The sequence below is a fragment of the Notolabrus celidotus genome, chromosome 2 (assembly GCF_009762535.1).
Source record: "Notolabrus celidotus isolate fNotCel1 chromosome 2, fNotCel1.pri, whole genome shotgun sequence".
NCBI lineage: Eukaryota > Metazoa > Chordata > Actinopteri > Labriformes > Labridae > Notolabrus > Notolabrus celidotus.
Window position 1 is genome coordinate 4,950,454 of NC_048273.1, and position 18,070 is coordinate 4,968,523.

Sequence of the window (18,070 nt, forward strand, 5' to 3'; positions counted from 1 at the left end):
ACAGACTGTATAATAAATGGACGTAGTATCAATGATGTCACCCATCTGTTTCTGAAGTGCTGTTTCTTTTGTCGGCGGCAGCCATATTGGAAATGTTGAACCCAACATAACTACTTTTGCGCGAGTGTGACGTAAAGAGGCGGGCTTTGAGCCTCCTAGCCAACAGCTACAGTGTTTCCGCCTGTCAATCAAGTCAGCTGTGCCTCTCATTGCAAGACTCGTAATCTTAATATCTTCGAAATTGCTGTGTTATGATAAAATTCACCCCCCGTACAGTGTGTGCCAAGAAATGAGCTATCCAGACTACACTCGTTTTTTGAACCAGGCTGTAAAAATGTTTATTTCTACTGTAAAGATCGGCTTTTTTGAATTGGTGTGTATGTGGTTTCCAGTACTTCTGGAGCCAGCCTCAAGTGGATCCTCGATGAACTGCAGTTTTTAACACTTCGCATTTGCTTCAATTCTCCCGGCGGGAGGTTGCCGCTTGAAGGAGACTGATGAAGCAGTCTTTTTTAAAAAAAAAAAACCTCTTTCCATTGCAAATATTTAAAGAGTGATACATTTCACCGTTAAAAGAAAGCAAGATGACATTTCTTTGTCAGAAAACACAACTTACACATGCTCAGGACAAAACCAGCAAAGGTGTAAGAAGTACTGCTTTGTCCACAAGTGGGCGCCAAAAGTGACAATCAGAAAGTTCATTACAGGAGCTTTAAAAACAAGCCGTTAGAATATAAACAGCTAAAGCAGAAAAAACTATAGCTGTGTCCCAGTCCAGACCAAGAATTTTCTATTTATCTCATCGACCGCTACTGCCTGTATGCTGGCATCATATTGCGCCAACCCTGTCGCATAGCAATTGGAAGGTAGCTAGCTAATGTGGCTAACTACCTGGCACCACTAACTTATGCAACCATCATCAACATTTCAAAGATGATAACATTCATACAGCTCGCTATTGAGTTGAAACTAATAGCAAGTAAACAGCGTATTACCCAACCACCATTGCCTTTGGACTGTGGTGCTAAGAATTATGGGATACTCCAGTTGCATCCAATGCAGACCAGGTAGGACACATTTGTGGGCCATATTGGAGCCTTTGAAATGGGACAGCCCTCAAAGCTTTTGAAGGCTGCAGCCCTTGAATAAAAACACAGCTTATAACATGAAGGTATTAAATTAAAGAGTGTAGGGTTACAAAAAAATGACGATTAAAACCCTTTTCCCAAAATAGTTGAATGCAGATGGAAACAGGAGATTCTTCAGCCTTGATTTGAAGAACAAAGTTTCACAGATGTGGAATTTTTTGGACGTTTTTTCCAGATAAATGGAGGGTTAGAACGTACGTTGATACTCTCTGTTTGGTTCTGACTCCTAGGACAGATTTCGGATCGTTTTAATCTCAACAGAAGACCAGAAATGTATCTTTGCTGTAAACCATTCAGTGCTCCAGGCAGACTTTTCTGTTTGATTCCACTGAAAACCTGAGAAGCTTAACTTTGCTTGTTACATTACACCACAGGCTCAGAGGAACATTTGGCACGAAGCATTGGAGATATAAAAGAAAGATCCAGAGTTAGGTCATCGGTCTAGTATTGTAGTCAGACTTGCAGTTCAGCTGATGTCACTGAAACTGTTGAAACATAAGAAACATAATGAGCAATCAAGGTTGAATATCGTAGCATAGCAAATCAGTTTTCAGGTTAATATGGAGCAGTATGAATCCCGAGCAGGAAGCAAGAAGATGTTGATTATTGTGACATGAATAGCAGAAGCTGTGCAGTGAGGCCTGCCCACATTGTCGTGTACTCGTATGCAACAATCCTGCTGATGGACGTTGCACACCAACTCAGCAGAGCCTGCGTACAGCTGTCATCTGCATATCCCAGTGAGCCTCAGAGGACAGGGAGTGAGCAGAGTCTGAGAGCTGCTCAGCACAGGTTAGAGGCCTGCTAAAATTTCCATCCTTTAACCATATGTGATTAATATAAAACCTCTGCTGGATGTGCTTGATAGACTTTTATATGGGAAATCACAGCAAACAGAAAGCAAATGAAAAAAGCAGCCAGTCAGACTCGGTTAGGAAAGCAGCAAATATCCGAGGCTTCCTGCAGCGCGCGATGGAGTCAACGCTGAGCTGCGGTTCATCTCTGCGTCCAGTTTGGGTGAAGGACTGATTCTCTGGAGCGCTGCCAGCCGCCGTGGCAGTGTGGGGATTCTTGAGTTTCCAAACCAGAACCAGGAGCGGGCCAAGTTTTAAGGCTCCACGGCTGCTCCCTGGGCGTATTCTCTGACTACTGTTTCAGATCATTACCCGGCCTCAGTAATCAAAACTGATTCATGTATAGTTTGTGTGTTAGAGTGTGTCTGCTGTACATGAGCATGCAACTTTGTGGTGCTAGTAGAATTGCATGCACTGTATTGATGTACATGATGATATATAACGTGATTAAATATCATCTTACTGCAGCCTGCTCGGGACAAATCAATTTAAAGTCTGACTTTAGGTTTTGTTTTCAGACTGTAGAGTCCCGGACTCTGAGTGTGTCCACTTTTAAAGCCTCTGGAAACCAAAATCAACAGAAACTTTCTTTTTTTCTTTTTTTTTTTTAATATTTTTGGCTTTTTTGCCTTTATTAGATAGGACAGCTGAAGATAGACAGGAAACATAGGGAGTAGAGAGTGGGGGAAGACATGCAGGAAATGGTCAAGGCCGGGAATTGAATTGGCTACCCCTGTGACGAGGACTGTAGCCTCTGTATGTGGGGTGCTTAGACCGCTAGGCCACCAGCGCCCCGATAGAAACTTTCTAACTATGATGTTTATTGTTGTATGTACAAACTATTATATATATACAAATATCAGAACTTGACTTTATTCCATTTTTTAAATATTATGAGTGGAGCTTTTCATAATGTTTTGACACTAGGTTAAAGTGGGCGGGGCTTACTTTGATATTTATTGATTCATTTTTTATTATCATTATTATTATTTTTTGCCTTTATTTGATAGGACAGCTGAAGAGAGACAGGAACCATGGGGAGTAGAGAGCGGGGGAAGACATGCAGGAAATGGTCGCGGTCAGGAGTCGAGTCGGCGACCTCTGCAACGAGGACTATAGCCTCTGTATGTGGGTCGCTTAGACCGCTAGGCCACCAGCGCACCAATACTTGGATATTTATGACGAAATAAATATCTAACCAATCATAAAGAAAACACGAAGTCACGCCCACATGTTCAACAAAACTACTCCGCTCCTGCTCAGACCGTCTCCTAATGCCAGAGTGAACTCCTCTCTGTTAGCTTGTTTGCTAATCATAGACCGTCTGCACTGCTGTGATCGTGTGAGATGTCCCTCGCTGCACATCCACCATTGAAGATGACCGCTTGTTGTCATTCTTCTATTTCCCAACTGGGATGGATTTGGGGAAACAGCGGGTCCCGGTTTAATGTTGGTTTAGTCCCGAAAACTCTACCCTCACTAACTTTCCCCAAGAAGCTCAGAGTGTAGCCAGACTCTGCCTTCCTGCACATCACATGCTCCTGATGTCCCGAACATGGAGACTACAACGTAATAAAAGTGATAAACCAAATACTTATTTTGAAACTCAGCACTCAGAGACCATTTATAATAAATAACTTTCAGATTTCAGTTTTTGTCAGATTCAGAGTCGTGCAGGCTTTGAACACTCTCTCTGTGCTGCTCCATGTTGTGTTGTGAGTGTTGCCATGGTTTAACGCTGGTCAATACTTCTGCATCCCCATTAGCACCACATACTTGTGCGTCGGTGTGTCCGTGTCACGCAGGAATTCTCCGCCGAAACGCTTGAGGGCAGTGCGGTCTCTCTGATAGCCGGTCGCCTGCTTCCGGCCCCGCTACGATCTCTGTTTCCTTTTCCACAGAGATTCAGAGCGTGTTCTGTTAATCTACAGCTGAAACATGATTACATGAAGAATAGAGAGGAGGAGATTAAATACACGGCCGATGAGCGGGGATCCCGGAAGTGCTGTAAATGCGGGAAATACTAGGGATGCACCGATCCGATCTTGGTATTGGATATCGGCTAGATCGGACTCAAAAAGCTAGATCGGATATCGGTGACAAAGGGCCGATATATAGTGCTGATCCATATGGCAGATCTATTCATCTCAGTTCTATGCTTTTCTGTGTTTACAACAGCCATGTGCGTCTCCTACGTCATCAGCGCCGACCGGTCTGTGCATTTTTGCCCAGAGGAGCGTGATGGATAACTACATTAGTGACTGTGAGCTGTAGCCTACTGCAAAAATGCAAGAAGCCTTCTAATAATGGATTCAAAGTGTGAAAACACGCACAGGTTGTTGGATTTAATTGTTCAAGATCCTTCAAATGAAGGGATTCCAGCCTCTGGTTTAGCACTTGGAACCCAGGTACAGTTCACCATCAAGTCAGAAAAGCCTGAAGTTACCAAAACATGATTCCATCCTCACATTAAAGAATAGAGATCGTTAAATCAAAACCAGGATCGGATCAGCTAGTATCGGTATCAGCAGATACCAAAGCCCAGGTATCGATATCGGGACCTAAAAAGTAGGATCAGTGCATCCCTAGGAAATACAATACCACCGAGCCGACCAATCACAGGGCTTGCAGTCCACGTCGATTCTACGCGTAGTTACATTTTGGAGGAGGTGCTCGTCAGCTACGTGCGTAGGCCTCTGCGTAGGTACGGGAGCTCCCCAGAACTCCGGCGTAGGCTATGCAGTTGATTCGACGCAGAAGTACAAATCAGCCTTTAGAAAAAGTTAGCCACGCCCACACAGTCCTGAGAAACGGTCTGAACTGGAAAATTAGCTGCTTTTGAACAGAATAGTTATTGATGTTTATTTTCACTCATTTTTGTTGATGTTTAATGACACATTACATTTTGTTTCTATATGAATTTTAAATATTCAAAGTTAAGTTCCCAGAGGCTTTAACATGATGCCTCCCCTGTGTACCTATATGTGCTGTTTTAACCCTTTTGATGAACTGTGTGCTACCCGATGCAAAATGTTAAAGCTCACTCTCTCTTTGTCCTTTTCCACCTCTCTCTCTCTACATCTGTCTTCCTATTCCTCTCCCCTCTCTCACCCCCTCTCCTCCCTCTCCCTCTCCCTTTCCCTCTGTGTTCCAGTGGGTACTCCTTACTACATGTCACCGGAGAGGATACATGAAAACGGCTACAACTTCAAATCTGACATCTGGTCGCTAGGATGCCTGCTCTACGAGGTAAACTACGGGAATATGTGCACACGCTGTCACCTTAGCAGTCGACTGTGGGAGTGACGTGCGAACACATCGGCTCAGACACACACAAACAAACAAACTATCCTCAATCCTGCAGATAATGGAGTAATACAACACCTGCACTCTCAGGCTTTGTGTGTGCTGCATTTACATCCACGTCAACGATGAGTCATAATTTGTAAAGAATTAATAACACTCTCTTAAAGTCATAATAGATTGATGTGCGCTGCTGCTACCTGTTATATCTGTGTTCTCTGCTGAGCTGCAGACCTTCAGACTCCTTCAGTGAAAGAGACTCTGCCTGAGAACCTGCTAAATGTTGAAAAGCAGAGAGGTGAAGGGAACTGACATGGCCATGTGTTTTAGATAAGGCCGCCCAGTGACACTGACTAGTTTGATTAGTCAGGAGCGAAACACCACAGGCCTTCGCTGCAGACCACACTGAGTGGAAACAAGCCCAGGAGGAGGGAACAAAGAGCAGGGAAAAAAAGAGAGGAGTAGAGCGGTGATAGACATGGATGATAGCAGTCAATCTGATGTTTCACCTTGCCAACCTTCACATGCACACACACATTTTCCTGAGACACACTGTCGGCCGAGGAAACACCCACATTTTCCTCCCCTCCTCTCGCCCAACTCCCCTGAGCTGCTGATCACTTGGGCTGCATTTCAACGCACCAGCGACTACAGCTTCTCCACAGCGCCTCGGGCAGAGAGGTGGAGAATGCATGAGGAAGAAGTTTTAGCTCAGCTTGCAGGTCATGGTTGCTCAGAGACCGCAGTCCTTCATGCTAATTAGTTTCCCACAATGCACCGCAGAAACGCTCGGCTGTGGTTGGCTGAGAGCGGCAGGTGCTGTAGGTCACATTCTGTTTTCATACCTTTTTTTTTTTTAATGTCTGCTACTTATGTGTTTTTCACATGGAGGGTGATACAAAGCAGATTTCTCTAGTTTGTTATTCATTGTGCTGAGTGTCTGCAGGTATCACGACTTCTTCATCGAGGCAGCACTGCAAAGGATTACTTCATTGAGCTCTTTTAAATGTGGTTGATTTATCTGGATTGAGTTTGGTCCAGGTTTCTTTTCATTTGAGGTAAAGCTAAACGGTGAATGGACTGTACTGACAAAGCACTTTTCTAGTCTTCCACCACCATCTTCCAGTTAAGAGACAACCCACTCTACCACTAAGCCACAGCTTCCCCTAACTAATTGCTATAGATTTGGACCATTAACCTCTATAACAAGATGTACAAAAGGGAAGCCAAAATACCCCTTTGATGAGCGGTCACATGTTTCACATTTGGAGTCGGAGTCTGTACAGGAATGATCAACCTCCTGTGCAGACAGACTGTATAATTGATTTATTTATTTAAAGGGACAGTGCATATTAATGAACATTTCAGTGTTGCATCCATGTTAATATACCAGAGTTAGTCATAAGGCTAATTTTTATCCGTAGTCCAAAACAGAGGTCAAAACAGAGTTCATAACAAACAATCAAGATAAATAACAGGTGGAAACAACACATCATGATAGAATGACAATAAAAATATATCAATATATCACAGGAGCATATATAAGTTATACAAAAGTGCAAGTAAGTGCATTAAGTTGGGTTCAAATAAACATGGACCAACATAAAATAAATGGACCTAGTGTTTGTGACGTCACCCATCTGTTTTGAAGCATATCGTACGCAGGAGCCATATTGGAAATGCCAAACTCAACCTAACTTCTGTTGACCCAGTGTGAGGTAAAGAGGTGGACTTTGAGCCTCCTCCCTAACAGCTACAGTGTTCCCGCCTGTCAATCAAGTATTCTAATTATGCAAAACTCGTAATCTTACTATCTTTGAAACTGCTGAGTCATGACAAAATTCACCCCGATAGAGAAATTAGCTATTCAGACTAATATCATTTTATGAACCAGGCTGTAAACATGTTTATTTCTGCTGTAAAGATCGGCTTGTTTGAATGGGTGTGTATTACCCTTTTTCCACGAGGCAGTTTCAGGGCCGGATCAGAACCGGTGCTCAATTGAGAACCATTGTTTGTGTTTCGACTGCAAGAAAACAGGTTCCAGAGCGGCACCAACTATTTCCTGGTCTAGAAACGCGAACTGCTTGAGTCAGAGTGAGGGGCGGGGTTGTCGTGACCAGAAAGAAAAACCAAACGAGTTTCCACCATTTTCCTGCAGCGAAAAAATAACAAAGACGAAGCTAATGGATTCCAAGGCTAAGCAGTGGTCGGTCGAGGAAACAAGCGGCCTCCTTGCGGTTTGGTCCTTGCAGGAGATCCAAAACAAGCTGGAGGGATCGACCAGGACTAAATCCCTTTTAGAAGAGAATGGATTGTCCGCCATTGTTGTTATTGTGAGGGAAAGTTTGCGCTAGCGCTGCTGTGAAAAGCGGTCACGTAGAAGTGACGTCATGACGTGGCTTTTCCACGGGCTCGAGCGGGTGGAAAAACAAACTGGTGCCGAGTTGGTTCACAAGTTGAACAAGCTCCGAACCAGCACGAGTACCAGCCCGGAACTAGAACCAGGTTTGCGTTGGTCGAAAAGGGGGATATGTGGTTTCTGGTACTTTTGAGCCAGCCTCTAGTGGACACTCGAGGAACTGCAGTTTTAATTACTTCCATATTGGCCTCAAGTCTCATGGCTGGATGTTGCCGCTTGGCTATTGTATTGACATCCTGCCACGTTTTGGTGTTGTACCCAATGTTAGCATCAAGTAACTCATTAAAACTGAACATCTCAGAAGAATGAACACTTGGACTCAAGTCAGTATGATGAGAATTATCTTTGAAAACATGCTGTTTTACTTTAAAACAGACCCTGTTTTCTGCTTACACGGAGGAGGCAGGTTTAGTGACATGTACTGCAGCACTTTGTCCCTAAATTTGACTCTGACAGCAGAGATGTTCACGTTTATTTAACAGTTTTCTTGGTTCAAAATGAAGCTGAAGATGTTTTGTCTCTGAGTCTATGTATTTAAAAGTTGTCACAGTATTTCTTGCACAGCCTTGGATGTTTCCCAGTGCTAGAAAGGGAGCAGTCCATTGATCTTTTATGACTACTACTCTCAGGAAAAACTGCCAGGGGTCAGAGTCTGGACTGAATACTGTGAAAGCAAGATGGAGGCCAGAGGTGAGAGGAGGGAAGGACAGAACAAGAGAGCCAGAGTGAAAATAAAGAGGAGGGCTTGCTGCTGAGGAGGCAGGGAATAAAAATGTGGGGTGAAAAAGTTAAGGAATCTATATAGGAAGAATATAGGAAGCTAGAGGAGGGGAAGGGGATATGCATTAAAAGTCTTCAGAGGGAATGAAAAGAAGTATCAGATAGAAGGTTAGAGAGAGAGAGCAGAGGGGAAGGACTGGAGAGGGAAAATAACAAAAAGTGAGAGCAGGGTTATAGATTGCTGGAGAGAAGAGAAAGATGGAGGGGGTTGTTTAGTCAGAGAGAAAGTACTGCAGGTACAAGAGCAGAGACAGAACTCCAGCCATTAGGTCAAGGTGAGCCATGCAACGAGCCTGTGGAGATAAAGATTTTACAACCTCATTGTTACCAGAGCCGTGCTCAGCGCGCCATGCATATTCTCTTTGAAGAGCAGACTCTCAGTTTCCCCTCTTCTTGTGGTGAGAGGGCTCCGCAGTGCATTCTATGTCAGGAAACTTACCTGTTTCTCAGACAAACTCGCTCCACTTTCTCCTCCCCTCTGCTATGTTTCCCTCCATATGCCTCCCTTTTCCTCACTTAACCTTCAGGCAGAAGGAATTCACATAGAAATCCACGCCTGATCCCTGTGGTACTCATTGATTTCACTGAACATACAGTCGGCGCTGAGGATTGTGCTGCGGTATGTTTTTTGTGTGTGTGTTCGTCAATGTGTGCGCGCCTGCATCCCAGGGAGTTTGGTTCCTTGTGTGAGAAACAGCTCCATTTGAGAGCGGGCTGCCTTTTTTTATTCTGGTGCCCGGGGGTTGGGAAAGGGTCCGAAGGGTCCGCCCGTCAATACCTGGTCATTGTATCTGCGTCTATCTTTATCTTTCATTCCGTTTGATCCCTTTCTCTACAAGTCCAAACTCATTACATCACCTGACCCTGCCCGGTGCCCCGCACACAAACCCCATACACCGTGGAGAGCAGGGATGCTGCGAGTCGCTGAGGTTGTCTCCCAGGGTGAGCAGGAAAGAAGGACGGGGTTTAGTCGTATGCCCATTAAGGTTGCAAAGAGGTGGAAAATTTCCAGTAAGTTTCCATGGAAAGTTTAGCTGGGGAATTTTGGAAATATTCCAGATTGGAAACTTTCCATGGGAATTAATGGGAATTAACCATAGACTGCACGGTGGTGCAGTGGGTAGCGCTGTTGCCCCACAGCTAGAAGGTTCCTGGTTCGGATCCCCGGCCGGGCATGTGCCTTTCTGTGTGGAGTTTGCATGTTCTCCCCGTGCATGCGTGGGTTCTTTCCGGGTTCTCCGGCTTCCTCCCACAATCCAAAAACATGCTCAGGTTGATTGATCACTCTAAATTGCCCGTAGGTGTGAGTGTGTGCATGAATGGTTGTCTGTCTCTCTGTGTTAGCCCTGTGATAGGTTGGCGACCTGTCCAGGGTGTACCCTGCCTTCCGCCCGAAGCCAGCTGGGATAGGCTCCAGCCCCCCGTGACCCCTAACGGGATAAGCGGTCAAGATAATGGATGGATGGATAACCATAGACTGTATAAGTATGGACGTAGTATCCGTGACGTCACCCATCTGTTCCTGAGCGCTGTTTTGAAGCCAATCAACGGCGGCAGCCATATTGGAAATGCAGAACTCAATCAGGCAGAGTGTGACGTAAAGAAGTGGAGTTTGAACCTCCGAGCCAACAGCTATGCGTTCCCAACCGGGAGTCCAGTCGGTCATGTCCTTATTTGGGCAAAATCTCGTAATCTTAACATCTTCTGAACCGTCACCTTAGAAAAAAAATCACAAAAAGCTCTGCATGTACAGCTTGATGTGTTCCAGTTTGGTGAAACATCAGACACATTTAGTAAGTTTGGATCAACTTGTCATCAAAGATGCAGATGCATTTCAGAGTGCCGTGAACTGACTGTCTATCCAGTGCAGGTGCATTCAGGGACCGTTGTAAAAGTGCAAGACAGCCCTTATATTGTGTTCATGGCATTTTTATTTGAATCAAGAGAATCAAAATATCTTCATAGTGTTCACATCAAGAATGTTTTCTTTTTACTTTTTTTTTTTTAGCAGTTAGAGGCTAAATCATTTAACTTCAGATATTACACAAAAGTGTTAAAAGAGTGAAATGTTGACTATTTGAACACTTGGTAACCCTGATACTGATATCTGATCAACTACATGAATTATTTTAAAGAGAGAAAATGATTTGGCAAAAATCAAAGACTAAAATGTGACTAAAACTAACAGGCATATATAAGACTAAGACTGAACCTAAAATAGCCGCCAAAATGAACACTACCCCGTACAGTGTGTGCCGATAGAGAAATTAGTGACGTAGAGCCGAGCTGTTTTTTGATCCAGGCTGTAAACATGTTTATTTCTGCTGCAAAGATCGTCTTTTTTGAATTGGTGTGTATGTGGTTTCCCGTGTTTCTGCAGCCAGCCTCAAGTGGATTATTGATGAACTGCAGTTTATAACACTTCCCCATGGGCTTCATAGTTTGAGACTGGAGGTTGCCGCTTGGAATTAACTGTGAATTGAGGGTAATTTAAAAAGGTATCATATCCAAGCATAAATATGTTTTGTTATAAGCAGACAAGTCTAAAAAATAAAAATAGACTGCAGGCTGTAGTGAAGATATGCAGCAGGGTTGCGGGCACACCCCTGCCTGACATGTCAAGCCTTCACCGAGCCAGGACCTTCAGCAAGGCCTGGTCCATCGTGGCTGACCCGTGCCACGGGTCCTGCTTTTCGCGATGCCGAAAAGCAGGACGAAAATGAAAATAAACTTTTTTGCACCGATAGCAGCTAGCCTGCTTAATGATGCCGCAGAACTGTTGTTTCCATGTTGTTACTGTTGTTACCGTTTTGAATGTTTTGATGTTGGTGTGACTTGTTGCACTGTTTTGTTTGTCACCGCTGACTGAAAGACAAATTGTCCCCCAGGGATAATAAAGAAACCTTGAACCTTGAGACATCCATCCAAAATAATACAATTAAATCAGATTTATTTGTAAGTAGAACTTTATCAAGTGTTATATATTTTATTCAACAATCAATTCTTTAATTGAAGAACAAAAACATGAATGTTGAGTTAAATATTACTCATCCCCCCGATCCAACCCATTCAAAAATTTACAAAAATGCAATCCCAATAAAGTCCTGTTCAAAATGTTAAATGAAAAGAGCAGCTCTACCTCCAACAAAGTCCCATTCAACATGCAAATAAAAAAGCATCTTCCCTCAAGCTTCTCAAGCCTCTGCAGGATTCTAGAGATCATCTGTGCTTCATGTGATGGAGGAATGCACAGTGCACACATGTAGGGGGCGTGGTCTCAGTAGTCCTGCAGTAAGCAGTGTGCTATGTGCATGTGACTGAGGAATAGCATTGAAATCTGGTTGTTTTAATCAGGATTATGCTAAAATATATTTTCCCCAACTATATTTAAGTTCCCTATTAAGAGCCAACCTTCAATTTAGTAAATTCCTGGTTTATTCCCATGAAAAGTTTCCAACTTTGAAAATTCCCAGAATTTTGCAACCCTAATGCCCGTGGATGAGGTCTCAAAGTCGAAACATATTTGCATTCCTTCCCTAACTCTGTATTTAAAATAGATGCGTTTTACACACACTGCAGGTCCCCGGCGTGTGCAGATGTTTTGTAGAAAGGTTAGCAGCAGAGGGGAATATCTTGAAAAGCTTTACGGGAATGTGTCTCTCTCCTGCAGGAGCCCAGCCATCCATGCCTCTGACTGTGCCCGTGTCTCATGCCTCCTGCTTTATGCCTCTCCCTCCTCTCTTGTTTTGCTGTTGGTTTTACGAGGCCCAGAAATGCTCGGCTCTCAGCAGCTGGTGTTTGCATGTGATGAGTTGGCCCTGTGGCTAGCTCTCTGAACGCTCTTGAAAAAAAGTGAGCGAGGCTTTTTGGAGGCCTGCTGCTTTGTATCCTTTATCTACTTCATGCAGTAGCTGTGTGTTTTTAAAGTGTTAACATACTATACGTGTTCCTGTTACTGCTGTCTGTTTCACGCTGTGCCAGATCTGGAGAGTTATCTAAACCAGGGGCTCCCCAAGCTATTCAGCCTGCAACCCCCAAAACAACCGTGCAGGAGAGTGGTGACCCCCACTGTCCGTCGAGCTGGTTAGACATTTCTCAGGACCTAAGAGGCTGACCCCCTAAAAATACACGACAGACAAACAACCATCAAATTATTTTATTATCATTCAAAAAAGACTGGGAGCAGAATAAAAAGTAGTTATCATGTTTGGGCTGTTGCAGTGATATGATATATACTCCCACACCTTCTCATTCAATATCTTTATTTATTTTAATTATTTTCAACATTGTAGATTAATACTGAAGACATCAAAACTATGAAATAATCTGGTTTTGCCATAATCTGGATTACAACAGTAGTCAAACAGGGCTATCCATTGTGTACTAACCCTACCTCTGAACAACACAACTGATGGTCTCAAACACATTAAGAAGGCAAGTCATTCTACAAATGAACTCTTGACAAGGCTCATGTTAATTAGAAACCATTCCAGGAGTGTTTAACATTTTGAACACCACAATACGATCCGTAGATATTCAATACTGTCAGTTACATACATTGTGTTGTGAAAGAAAACTTGAATCAGGGGAAAAACGCATTTGGCATTGTTTTTTACATGAAAACTTTTACGTTTTTTTTAATGATTAATCAATAATTGATCGTTAACATTTCCAAAGATCAATCACGGAAAATACTTGAAATTTACATCCCTAGTTGGACTTTTTAGCTGAGACCTGGAGTTATACCCTGAGATGAATCACCTATTTGTGCTTTTTATAGAAAACTTAACTAGTGTGGCGCTGGTGGCTAAGCAGTCCAAGTGCGCCCCACATACAGAGATCCACTTTGCAGAAATCGCAGGTTCATCTTCCGGCTGCAACCATTTGCTGCATGTCCTTCCCCTGCTCTCTGCTCCCCCTGTCTCCCTCCTTCCAAAAAGGCGAAAATGCAAAAATATATAACTTTTAAAAAAAGGTACTAAAAATAGTTTTCTATTTTTCTTCTCAGCTTCATATTTAATGTACAGAAGTATCGACTCTCTCATTAAACCCTCAGCAGGAGATGAATCATCTTCATACCTAAAGATCCTGAACTATCAAAGAAACAATTCTAAGTTGAAGTGCCGAGAGACGGAGCCTTATTAAAACACATCTCCTCTCATTCCTCCTCAGAAATCAAACCACTAGAACAATCTCCTCTCTTTGATTTCATCCCTCCATTCTTCATCTTCTCTCCTCCCTCTCCTCTTTTAGTGTCTTGAAGTAGAGCAGTCATGACTCCACTGGGTGTAGGTATATTTTTAATGACTGTCCCTACAGTTTGACTTATTGCCTTGATTAATATATCATCATAAAAGCACATGAAGGTCCAACGAGCACATAAAAAAGTCATGCTTCCCTCACTCTGAGTGTCTGTGTGTGAATGAGAGAGGATGAGAGAGGATGAGAGAGGATGAGAGAGGATGAGAGAGGATGAGAGAGGATGAGAGAGGGGGAGAAATACAAAAAAATCAAGTTTCACATGTGTGTGTGTGTCAGCGTTTAGGTGTTTATTTTGATGTAGCTATCACTCTGTGTGTGTGTGTGTTCAGAATGAGTGAGATCTAGTGAGGAGCCCTCTGGTCCCAAGATGTTAAGACTCCAGGGACAGAGGGGGGTGTTAGGGAGGAACTGGATCCTCTCGCAGCTCCTTTAATTGGCGTACAGGGAGGGAAGCTGGAGAGAGAGAGAGAGAGATCGGTTTTAATTAAGCTGGAAGGCCAAATCCAGACCTTTTTCACGGACAGGGATCCTGGCTTTACATGCCTGAGCCGGGGAGAGAGCGCAGCCCGGCCAGCTGAAGACGAGCCCAGGAACAAAGGAGGGAGAGAGTGTGTGTGTGTGGGTCTGTATGTGTGTGTGTGCCGGACTCTGTGTTTGCAGGGGTGTGTGTATGTTCTGCCACCAGCAGCTCACACCCCTCAGACAGACAGCAGGCATGCGTGTGCATTGTATGTCTCTCGAATATCAATGAACCATACACACACACACACACACACACACACACACACACACACACACACACACACACACACACACACACACATACACACACACAGTCTTATACTCACACCGGGGCCTCAGAGGTCAGAGAGTGAGTCAATCATCTAACCCATTGCGACGACACACTCTGGAAAAAAAAGAGAGAGGAGTAAGTGTGTGTGTGTGTGTGTGTGTGTATGTGTATGTATGTGTGTGTGTGTGTTTGAGAGAGCAGGGGGCCGGCAGCTGTCAGGGGCTGGGAGCAGCAGGCACTAATGAAGCAGATGAATAGTGCAAAAACTCCCAAATACAAACAGGACAGTTGACATTTTTCATCTGTCAAAAGCAGAAGATGCATGAAAATACGACGGGGTCTTGTTTAACCCTTCGCCTCCCGGGGTCTGTAACCGGCTGCCTCCGTCTCCCTCCCTGATGTTCTCTCACTCATTGAGAATTTTGAGTTTGAAAGAGGACCCCCCCCCCACCTTCTGTCATACAGAACTTAAAGATGTTTAAATATTTGTTATAAGATCATTAACAGAGCTTTCACACATTTTCCTTTCAGAGTCTTTGAAATGTAACTTTTAAAGCAGTCAGCACTTTTTTTATACTCAGCTGAGCCCTCCAGTTAAAGAGCTCCCTTATTGTATTTCTGAAATCAAGGCACAAGATGACCTTTAACCTTTGTGTTAAATAGGCTGATGAAGTATAGGCTGTAGCTGGGAATAGGTAATGAGCTGGTGATGTAATTAAAGCAGTCAAATCAGGTACTATAATGTAACAGGTAGCTTTAGAGGATAGTGGACTAATTGTTTGAAATGTGTCTCCCTGCGTTTTCTGTTTTTTGTCTTGGTGTCTTGATTTCTCTTTTAATGTAAGAAAATCAACCAGAGAAGTCTAATCTAGATTACATGTTATGAGTGACATGCTGGATGCATATTGAAGTCTTAGATCATGATTCTGCTGAGTTAGTTTTGTGCAATCATTCTATTTTTAGCTTTACTTAAATGTAGGACGATTCATCTCTGAAGTTTAAAAGCTAATCACATTTTTATCATCATGTTATTTTGCATTACAGAGCAGTTTTTAATTCCATATTAATCAGAATCAGAAGCTTTTCTTGTCATTGTAAGAATACAACAAGATTAATATTGACACTCAAGAGAGGCACTCCCAGACAGAAACAAACACACACACAGGATCAATAAAACCACAGAGACATTCCATAATAGAACATTTAAATAAATAAAGTGTCATAGAATAAATATAAAAGACGATAGCAGTGGTTAACCTTATTGGATTTTTTGTGGTTTAATAAGTTATATTTTTATTCCTTTACACCTTTAATTATAAACAAGAGAAGGGGTAATGTAGGAGAGGGATCGCAGGCTGGAATCTAACCCGGACCACCTGCTATATGGGCGCACAATTTAACCATTATGGTAAATCCACGCCACCTTATTTGTTGTTTAATGTTCTGATGGCTTTGGGAAAGAAACTAAAACTTAACAGTGTAACACAATTCTTACCCGTGTCTGCAGCAGCAGAGAACAGGAAGATCCTGCTGCAGCTCAACTTCGACACACAGTTAAAAAGAAGTAATGAGTTAAATTATCGGCCTTAACTAATGCACTAATGTGTTTATGTGTTTTAGCATACAAACAAAAACAATGCATGCTTAACGTTCACTCTGAAATGTCTCTTTGGTATGAAGGGATGCTACCTCTTTTTTATTAATTCAAAATGTTGATATCAGAGCTCTGAAAAAATGCAACCTTTTTTGTGCTAAGACTTTCACTTAATTTTTTTCAATACAAAACAAACACAAATATATAAGAAAAAAAAATAAAAGACAGCAAATGGAAACAATAAAAAATCTGAAAAATAAATATATACAAAGAGATAATTAATCTTTTGCCCTTGACTGCATTATTACCATTATTACCATAGTTTAAGCATCATTTTTCCTTTTATTTAATTCTATCTTATTTTTTATATTTATATTTTCAGGCATTTATCTGATTTTATTTTGATTGTATTGAAATTATTTTATTTTTAAGTATTTCATATCACTTTCCTTTATCTTGTTTTAGTCTTGTATCATTTTACCTATAGCTGTTTTTTTCTGTCTCTGTTTTTTCATGAAGCACTTTGGGCTGCATGCTTGAATGTATGAAAGTTTCTATATAGATAAAAATGAGTTGAATTAAGAAGAGAAACCATCCAAAAACTCAAAAGTAGTGAGAAAAACAAAAGCCTCACCCAGACTCCTACTTTACATTTACAGTGACTCAACAATCTAACAGAACAGACCGTTTTCTGCTGACTCTTTCTAACTCTTCCTGTTCAGTAGCCAAGATCTGAGATGTAAGCGCCTCTATGTTAACTGTGGTGCACGAAACGCTGAGTCAGTACCCCTTTAAGAGAATCCATCTGTGCTGATCCTGTGTATGCATCTTCAAACATGCACCATTGCTCTGTGTTCATTTGTCCGAGCATCGTTTGTTTGTGTTCACAGAATCAGTCTGAAATCTCTGGATTCAGGTTGGAGGTGTTGTTGCTGATGGAGGTGCATCATTACTGGCACACACAGGGATGCACATTTCCTCACACAGCTCATCACTGTCGGCCTCCTGCTGTGTCAGTTCATTGTTGGAGCAGAGAGAGACAGAGAGAGAGGGGGGGGGGGGCTGGGGGTGTCCAAGGAAACACAGAGAGGGAGATCCTCTTTGCTCAGTTTGTTTCTTGTAGAATATCATGAGTAGTTGTGATCAGTTGATTATATATGTGCTGAGGGATAGTCCACTGGAGGCTGTGACCAAGGCTCAGTCCTTTATGGGGGAGATCTTTCTGTTCATGCAACACCAATGCATGACAGGATAGTAGCCTTAAAGTTTGTGATGATCTTGGAACATATGAGGCAATGCCAAATTTGAGGGATGTGAACCAAACTGGGACATTTTCCATTCATCAACATGTTTTAGAAATTACTTTTCAAGTGAGCTAAATAAGAAGCCAGTTTAGACATACATTAACCATAAAATTAGCTTCTAATGCAGTCCCAAAGTAGGCAACCACTTTAACACGAATGCTGAGAATTGACCTGGTGGAGTCATGCCGTGAGAATTGAAGCCAATGAGGAAGTGCTAAAAACTGCAGTTCCTCGAGTGTCCACTAGAGGCTGACTCTGGAAGTACCGGGAATCACATACACACCAATTCAAAAAAGACCATATTTATAGCAGAAATAAACATGTTTACAGCCTGGTACAAAAAAAGAGTTGAGTCTGAAGAGCTCATTTCTCTATCGGCACAAACTGTATGAGGGGTGAACTTTTTCATAACTCAGCAGTTTTGAAAATATATATGTATTTTTTCATCTCAAGATATTGTGGACAGTTGCACATTCACACTGATTCACTGTTGTCTGTATGGGATTATTCCACTTGCATTAATATGGAGACAGATTGTTTTTGCTCACTACTAATTAACAGGTTGTCATGTTCTGCAAAAAAAGGACAGATAGTAACATGTGGCTAAATT

General features: G+C 42.5%; 1 protein-coding gene across 2 annotated transcripts in view; it reads left to right on the forward strand.

Moving 5' to 3' along the window:
* The window catches only part of nek7 (NIMA-related kinase 7), a 99,683-nt gene that overhangs the window by 72,813 nt on the left and 8,800 nt on the right, over positions 1–18,070 (forward strand). For both annotated transcript variants that reach the window (XM_034709536.1, XM_034709528.1), the window contains exon 8: positions 5,157–5,251. In XM_034709536.1, coding sequence (XP_034565427.1) covers positions 5,157–5,251 — 95 coding nt within the window. The remainder of the gene's footprint in view (positions 1–5,156; positions 5,252–18,070) is intronic.